The sequence below is a fragment of the Austrofundulus limnaeus genome, unplaced genomic scaffold (assembly GCF_001266775.1).
Source record: "Austrofundulus limnaeus strain Quisiro unplaced genomic scaffold, Austrofundulus_limnaeus-1.0 Scaffold75, whole genome shotgun sequence".
Lineage (NCBI taxonomy): Eukaryota > Metazoa > Chordata > Actinopteri > Cyprinodontiformes > Rivulidae > Austrofundulus > Austrofundulus limnaeus.
In genome coordinates this window covers 1277930-1286299 of record NW_013952477.1, presented here as the reverse complement: position 1 = coordinate 1286299, position 8370 = coordinate 1277930, and the positions used below count along the sequence as shown (strand labels likewise).

At 38.9% G+C, this 8370-nt stretch overlaps 1 protein-coding gene across 2 annotated transcripts in view; it reads left to right on the top strand.

Annotated features, from left to right (window-relative positions):
- LOC106519327 (rap1 GTPase-activating protein 1) overlaps window positions 1–8370 on the top strand; it is an 80237-nt gene that overhangs the window by 22750 nt on the left and 49117 nt on the right. For both annotated transcript variants that reach the window (XM_014010952.1, XM_014010951.1), the window contains exon 2: window positions 1325–1360. In XM_014010952.1, the coding sequence (XP_013866406.1) occupies window positions 1325–1360 (36 nt within the window). The remainder of the gene's footprint in view (window positions 1–1324; window positions 1361–8370) is intronic.

Sequence of the window (8370 nt, the reverse complement as noted above, 5' to 3'; positions counted from 1 at the left end):
TGTGTGTGTGTGTGTGTGTGTGTGTGTGTGTGTGTCCTTGGTTTTCCTACATCATGGGGCCCAGTTTTAAGGAAAATGCAGCCTCGTGAGGACCAGGTGCTCCTTGTGGGGCCCAAAGCCTGGGCCCCACAACTTCAGAGGCTGATTTTGGGTTGGGGGTTGKGTTTAGCACCAAGATGTGAATTGAGTTTAGGTTAGTTTTAGGGTCAGGTAGGTACCTGTGAGATTAGCCTTAGGGTTTGTGGTCAGGGTTAGGATATAAAATTACCAAAAAATGAATGGAGGTCAATGGATGGGCCCCACAAGGATATATAAACAACTGTGTATTTTTTTTTTGTGTGTGTGTGTGTGTGTGTGCGTGTGCCCTAATTTAGTTAACAAATAAGAGAAACAAGAACCATGCAAGGACTTCTGCCCTTCATGTTGAACAATCCTCTTAAAGAAAGTTAAAACATGTTTTGTAGCTCCAGGGTTTTACTCTCATGTCCATGGTGTGGCCATTTTTTATGGAAAAAGCCATCTTTCTGTTGATGATAAAACACATGATTGGAAAAAGAACAATGCGGGTAAAAAAAAAAAAACCCCACCTGAAATAAAAATGAAACTTGAAAAAAATCCAGGGCAGGCTGTCAGATGAGGATATGTTTTAAATGGGGACCTGAAGGAGGACAATGATTCATCTGACCTGACTTTCAGAGGCAGATCATTGCAGAGTTTTAAATTTTCAAATGTTACGTTTACCTTCAGGAGCACACTAACAAATTTACCTGAGCGTTTTGCAGGAGCGTGTTCGCTTGTAAGAAGAAACGAGACAGGAAGGACCGGAGAAGCAATCAGTAGGATGAGCGTCACAGTCTGATTTGGGAGCAGATGATACGTTTTTTTCTCAACTGACACTCAGTAATGACATAACAAGGATCCAAACCAGGATAAGTTTCATTTTGTCTCCAAGAAAAATCAGGCTCGTAATCATCCTTTCATCCTTGGAAATGCTGCTTCAACAGATGGCAGGAGTTATTTCAGGGCAATCTAGCTTCCTGCGTAACCGCCCTCTCTCATTTCACTGGGCTTTTCGCAGAACGGAAAGGGTGTCCAACTATCCCTCTGCACTCTTACTTGTGTGTCTAAATCAAGATTTCAAGCAAAGGAGAGTAAAGGAACTATTTCTGAAGTATCATGCTGCTGATGAGTTATCATTATATTAAATTTAAAATCAGTTTCATAAGCAAAAGCAAATAAAAAAAAGAATCACAATGAGCCGTGAAAAAAAATAAAAGTTGGAGTTTTAAAACTATAATAGTTTATGTTTTGTGTTATTTTTCAGAGTGGACAAGACATTCTCCAAGGCCAGAGGTATCTGGTGAGTACTTTCTTTATGTTGTTGTCAATAAAATATAAGAATATGCTGACCCATAACCTAAAAAAAATCTATAATTTTGTAGTTTAAAAAGAAACAACTGTGAAGTTTCTGAAGCTTGGGGCCTTTGTTGTGTTCAGTGTCACATCCTGGCCTGATGTGGATCCATCCACCAACTAGGGTGTGAGTAAGATGAATGAGGCTGTGAAAGGCAGAGCTGATAGGCAGCAGGGGAGACAAACCGTGTATCGTGTGTGTGTGTGTGTGTGTGTGTGTGTGTGTGTGTGTGTGTGTGTGTGTGTGTGTGTGTGTTTGACACGTGGAGGCAGACAGGGACGTGAGCATGAACACCTCCTGACAGCACACTCCGCTCCACTTCTGAACTTCAGGTGAGGCGGCGGGAGTGGCTGACCCTCTTTCTGCTGCCTGACTTTGAATAGAGCTTCAACATGCTGTCATCACAGCTTCCTGGGAGAATACAGACACACGAGAGTCTTTTGGAAACGTCAAGCCCCTCATTACTCAGCGACTGGCCTTGTTCACTTCAGCCTCAGACACWATCACCAGGCCATTTTGTAAAGAAGACAATAAAGATGGCAGCCAAATAAAGCTGAAGAAGAAGATCTAAAAGCAGGATTCAGAACAGCTCTGACTGATAAAAGAGCTGTGAGTGTGAAGAGGAGGAGGAAGGATAAAAGAACCCACTGCATGAGTGATGCTTTATGTCTGCTTTTCATCACTGGACAAGATAATAAGAGTCATGCTTGGACATCTCATTTGAATTCAGAAAAAACTGCTGGGTAAAATTTGCCGGATATTTTTCACTGTGTAACTATCATGTACACAGTACACATTACAGCTGGAGCGTAACATGATGTGACTATCAGCATAGGCCAAAAACATACAGCACAAATGTTTAGATTTAGCATATTGTACATATTGGCAAAACTGGATATGTAAAAATTATACAAATTATTAATAATGATACTTTATTAACAAAAATATTATTAACATATTACAGTGTATATAAGCTGTCTAATATGTATAAAAATGCCATAAAGCTGTGTGTTATAGATTTACCAACAGAAGAGAGACAGAAACCTGTAAACTAAGCYGTGGCCTGACCCCTTCCACCCAATTAATTAAGACCAGGTCGAAATCAACCAGTACGTTTTCCTGTTGTTGATCCAGCCTTATCCTGGGGGCTCAGCGCCTGCCGTAGTTACTGACTCAGTCTAACAACAAGCAAGCATCACATTAATATGCATGATCAAGCAAGATTATCAGACAAGTAGGATTTYTGAACTTGAACAACGGCCTGTGAGAATCGCGGCTGAAAAGCTGCAGTTTTACCTCACTTAGCCAGGGCGCGACCTGACGAACCCAGGGAGCTGCCGTTCCTGTCAAAAGGAGACAAATCACCCCGACTCCCTCCGCTGCAACCCCACACTCCCCTTTGGAGCTTTACAATGAGCTGAGGTAACCTCAGCTCATGCGTTGTGGTGCACACCTTTAAAAACCAGCAGAATAAAAATATACAGAAGACTTACCAAGACTCAGAGATCACCCAGAAGCAGTGTGTCAATTTTGTTCTCTTCTGCAAAAACTTTATTTCAGGTGAAGAATAATAAAAACAATAACTTTCATTTAGGTTCACATCCTTTTGCCTATGTTATAAAAATCAAAGACAAAAAATCTAAACAAAATGTGCTAAAAGGAATATAGTCCACAAGGAGTTTCCACAGGAAACCAAAAGCCCCCCAAAATGGCCTTTTTTTAATTATAAAATAACTGATGAAATGTAAATAAGATAGATGCAAGTGCTCTAAACCTTCCTATCACCCCTGGGCCAGCATGACCCAARGGCAACAGGAGAGCCAAGCCGTAGCKATCTGTTGTACTCCTGCAAAAGCYACCCCCAAAAAAGCCCCAAAAGCTTCTCTTTGTGGGTGTGCCTGTGATTTTTATAGACTCCTGTGATTATGCATATTAAACATACATTCATTCTCTTCCTCTTTTCTTTGTTTGAGGATAATGTACTCAGGTTACAACAAGTTCATGCATGGGTCTAGGTAACTAAAATATATATGTGTAAAAATCAGGTCAGTGACATAATGAAGTATGGTCTTCCAGTCTCTGCTTCTCGTCTGGCCCCTCTCGTTATCTTTTAGTGGTCTTGTCTCCGTGGGTGAAGGTAACAGTTCTGTGAGAAATAGTGTCTGTGGATCCAGTAAGGCCAGAGGTGGTGTAGTAAGATGTTTACATTCCAGCTCGCAGTAGGATGACCTTTTACCCAGTCCGCTGGATCTATCCAACCTGTGATATCCAAGTTGCCCTGACCTGCAGAAGGAGGTGGATTCAGTGTCTGGTACCATCCAACCCATTCTCACTCCCAAGTCRTCACATATTGACGCTTTTCCAAGGTTCCCTCTACGTCCGATTTTGACGCGCAGGGTACCCCCGTCACGTCAGTTACTGACGAGATGGGGCGGAATCTGTTGTCATAATTTCAGAAAGTGTAGAAAATGCGCGAAAACGACCGTTCCAAAGCCTGAAATTGGCTTTGTTCACTTTAGACATCCTCTCCCTGACCGTAGTACCTAAAATTAACCATTTTTAGAAAATGTACGAAATTCACGTAAACATGTTCTAAAGCGTAAAATGACCTAATATTCACCATGGACATCCTACCCCTGATCCCAGTACCTAAACTTAACCATTAATCCTGATCCCTCATGTTAACCTCAGCCCCCCGACTGAAAGACCCCTGGTGGCGCAACCCGGAAAAGCCGCGGGCGTCAAGGACTGACGCGAGGGGGGTACCYGSYGCGTCAAAATAAGACGCAGAGGGAACCTTTGGAAAAGCATCAATATGTGACGACTTGGGAGTGAGAATGTGTAGTACCATCCGGCCCTCTGTTCAAACTCTGCAGGTCGAGCTGATGTTGGTCTCTGTTGGTGTAAGTTGTCATAAGCATCGACGGTGGGGTGATAAGGAATCAGACCTTGTTGCATGACCATCCCGGGTGACACTTGGATCACACGCCGGCAATCTTTAAATGATGGAGTGGGGTTTTCATCAACAGCCTTCTTTTCAAAAACCATGTCTCATTTCACAAAAACAAAAAACAAAAACAGATTTGATCWTATTTACCTGATTGTGGATGTGATCTGACCAGAACTGAAGCTGATAATAAAACAGTTTAAAGTTAAAATRAGCTTTTAAAGCCGATGTAATCACTATTATTTTTTAAAGTGGCTAGCAGATATTAGCTTCTGTAGAATATATTGCCATACAGAGTGAAGCACTGCTGAATTATTAATTTAACACAAATTAATAAGGCTGGTTTAGCCTCTGACTTATGTAGTATTTACACAGTGTAAAATAATATATATTTAACTATTTTTTGGTTTTTATTAGACAAAAATGACCTGTTGAGAAGATGGTCAGCCAATATGAGTTCAAGTTTATTCCTTCAGAGAATCACTGCAGAGAACTTTTTTTCAAGTGTTGACACTTATCAGGTAAATAACATTGAATATATTTTATTACTAGCTGTCATGGTGGGTTTTGTTTTAATTATTTCTGTCTGGTCTTTGCATTACTTACGTATATTATCTTACATATTAGTTTAGCTCATTTTCTCTTGTCTCTGTTCAACTGTGGATCTGTTTCTCAGTTCACCCTCAGCCTGTTTCTCAGTGTTTTTCCTGTCAGTTACTCTCACCTGTTTGTAATCAGCCTTATTCTCAGGTGCTGCTCATCTTCTCWCTTCTGTTTGTGTTTAACCAGTCTCTTGCCACTTCTTTCTCACTGCTTCATTGTATGGCTTCTGCCATCAGTCTCGGTCATCTCCCTCAATCACCCTGTGTTTGTTTTTCTTCTTCTTCTTTCTTTTTGAGTTCCTTATATCTGCCTGCATTCTGAGTCCAAACCCTCCACGACCCTGACACCAGTAAAAGTCATAATTTTTCAACCAGCTAAAAATCTAAGTTATTGACCGTTTTAGGTCTGGTTTAAATCATTGTATGTTATAGATTATATATTTTCCTTATATAGCTAGCCATAGTTGTTTTACATGACTGTTCAATAAAATTAAAATAATTAATTTGTTGTAAAAAGATTACAGATAGTTCATGAAACAGATCCAGTTGGGCTTGCCGTGAGCCGATACCCTGTATGATCACCATTTTTGCTCTTCCATGTTGTCACAGATGCTACCAGTGGACGGGCTCACTCTATATATTAGATTTTCTGGTTTTGATTCGAATTCAAATCTACAAAGAACAGATTGATCCACACACAAATACACATCTGTCTGTGTTTGTGATGTAAAGCTTCAATAAATAGGCCCATCTTAAGAGAACCATATTATGTAGAGTAATCAGAAACCTACAATCTGTCAACACACAGCATGCGTCAAACCTTCGTCACAATTTTACAATTTTTATATCAGTTAATTTACAATTTGAATTGGCTAAAGAAAAATTACAGTAATACAAACAATGTCAATGTTTATGTCCAATTTATCCAAAAAGTAAAACCCAAAAAAGTAAAATATAGATTAAATAGTAAAAGATAAAAACAAATTTTAAACTGTGACAAGTAAACATGCACAATTTGTACAATGTTTAGGAAATGAACATACTTTATTAATTCTATACAAAATATAATCAAACTTATTGTTCTCAGCTGTTTTGGAGCTAAAGGATCTACTTTGTGAATCCAGAATAATTTAAAACAGTTTCATCTACATGATGCTTCTAAAGCTKAAGCTCAGATGCAGTTTGAGAGAAGAAGTGTGTCTCTTCTGTAAATGTGACCTACATATAGACTGAACAACAAGGGCTCTTCAGTGTGAGTGGATGTGACACAATATCATATTTTCTTCTTGTATAAAGAGGGCTATAACATTACCAGTGAAAGTCACATTAATCTATTAACAATCTCCAAACAAACAATTAACTAAACTGAACAAAAAGCAAAAACAAAAAGAACATGTGAGGGGGAGGGAAATTTGCTTTCACCMGCGTGTTACATAAGAGAGCAAATCTCTTCCACACAAACAGCTAAGGATTAGAGAAACGTGTCTTAAATAGTGAATCTGTGCTATTTTGTGATGTTTTACAGCAACAGGACAACATACAAATACTAGAGAACGTGAATAATTTCTTACTGCTGTTTGTTTTAATCCCAGAAGATGTTGAAATTATTATGTACTTAAAAAGATATTGAGTTATAAACTCTTAGCAACTGGTTTTGTCCTCATAAAGATAGAATCCTTTCTAAAAGCTCACGCTGCGTGACAATATTAAGAATCAAAGGCTCATTATTTGCTGTCATTGTATGTTGAATGTAATATAACTGTGATGATATAACTAAGATCCAACAAAATGCTCGGCTTTATAAAGTTTGTGACATTTTTGGTCAGTGTATAACTTACGATTCCAAATCAGGCTACAATGTAGAATTATCATGTTTTATTATCTGCTGTTGTATTTTACTTTTTGTACAACGAGGTAGTTATAACTCTGAATGCAGTTTGTGTGCTCAGTGGCTCCTGTTACACGTATTCTCTGTCAGGAATTGTTCAGTTTTGATCCTCCGATTCTTGGAGTTGATTAAATGTTAAATGACCATCCTCCATCTGCTGGGTCACACACAATAAATAGATGATCCTCAGTCCTGTTTTCATGCTCTCTGGGGAGGCTTGTAATTGGTTGTAATCCTGTCTTGCTAAGCTCCCTTGATGGGGGGAAATGGGAGACGAAGGTCAGTCTGGATAACAGCCACACTGAGACGTTCTGTAAGAGCCTCTGTTCCACATGTGAACATGCTGTGGATCCAGACACAAAGTGCACTCTGCCTGTCTGTCCCTGAAACATGATGGATTACTGGAGAAGGCTGCTTGTTGTATAACTCCCGGCTCATTCTTTGAAACCACGGGGCTGCTGATGCCTCTGTCTTGTCCATGCTTCAGCACACCTGACCTTCCTGCAGGATGGAGCTTAACGTTTGAACTCCACCTGCAGGACCCGCAGGAAAAGAGTTCAGGCTGGAGTTTAAAAAAACTAACGATAACTTTAATCATTTTCAGAGGCGTCAAGTAACAAACTACAAATACATTGTCACCTTATTTAAGTAAACATTTTTTGTTTTCTATACCTTATTGGAGAAATTCTTTCTCAGATGACTTTTTGCTTCTACTTAAGTTTATAAAATGTAATGAGTACTTCATTCAAAAAAGAAAACAACAACAACAACAACATTCAGATATATTGTGTTACCTATAAAGTTTATTTGAATGTGGTTTGGTGAGAAGTAGGGTTGGACAATATTGGCAAAAACGTTAATCATGATTGTGGTATTTAGCTGATAACGATTAATATGACTATTAATCCCCTGGAGTCCCTGAATGCCCCATATCCTAGTCACATGACCAGTTTTAATCACTCTTGTGGGAAAGATTTGCTCTTCATAAAAATCTGTTACAAACTGTGTCAAAAGTACAGACTTCAGGCTAGACATCAGTTTTTAAAATGTGTTGATAGACCAAGTAAAACCAAAGTTATGATAATAAATTACAGAACCTTTTAAAAAAGTGTTTGTCATATTTAAAGCACAGAGGAGCACAGAGCGGACTGACCAGGGAAATCCCCAGTCAGTCTACCTGGCAGCATTAATTGTATCAATCGTCAAGTGCCAAAAAATAATTGATTAAAGTTTTTCTGATTTTGCCAAACCCTAATGAGAAGTAACATATATTCGATACCCTATTAGTGACACAAATCATGTTACCCTCTAGGACTTATCAGACTTATGTAGCCTAATGTGAAGATGACTGTGGCACAGATATACAGGTGCTGGTCATAAAATTAGAATATAATGAAAAAGTAGATTTATTTCAGTAATTCCATTTAAAAAGTGAAACTTGTATATTATATTCATACATTACATACAAACTCATATATTCACCGGCCACTTTATTAGGTACACCACGCTAGTAACGGGT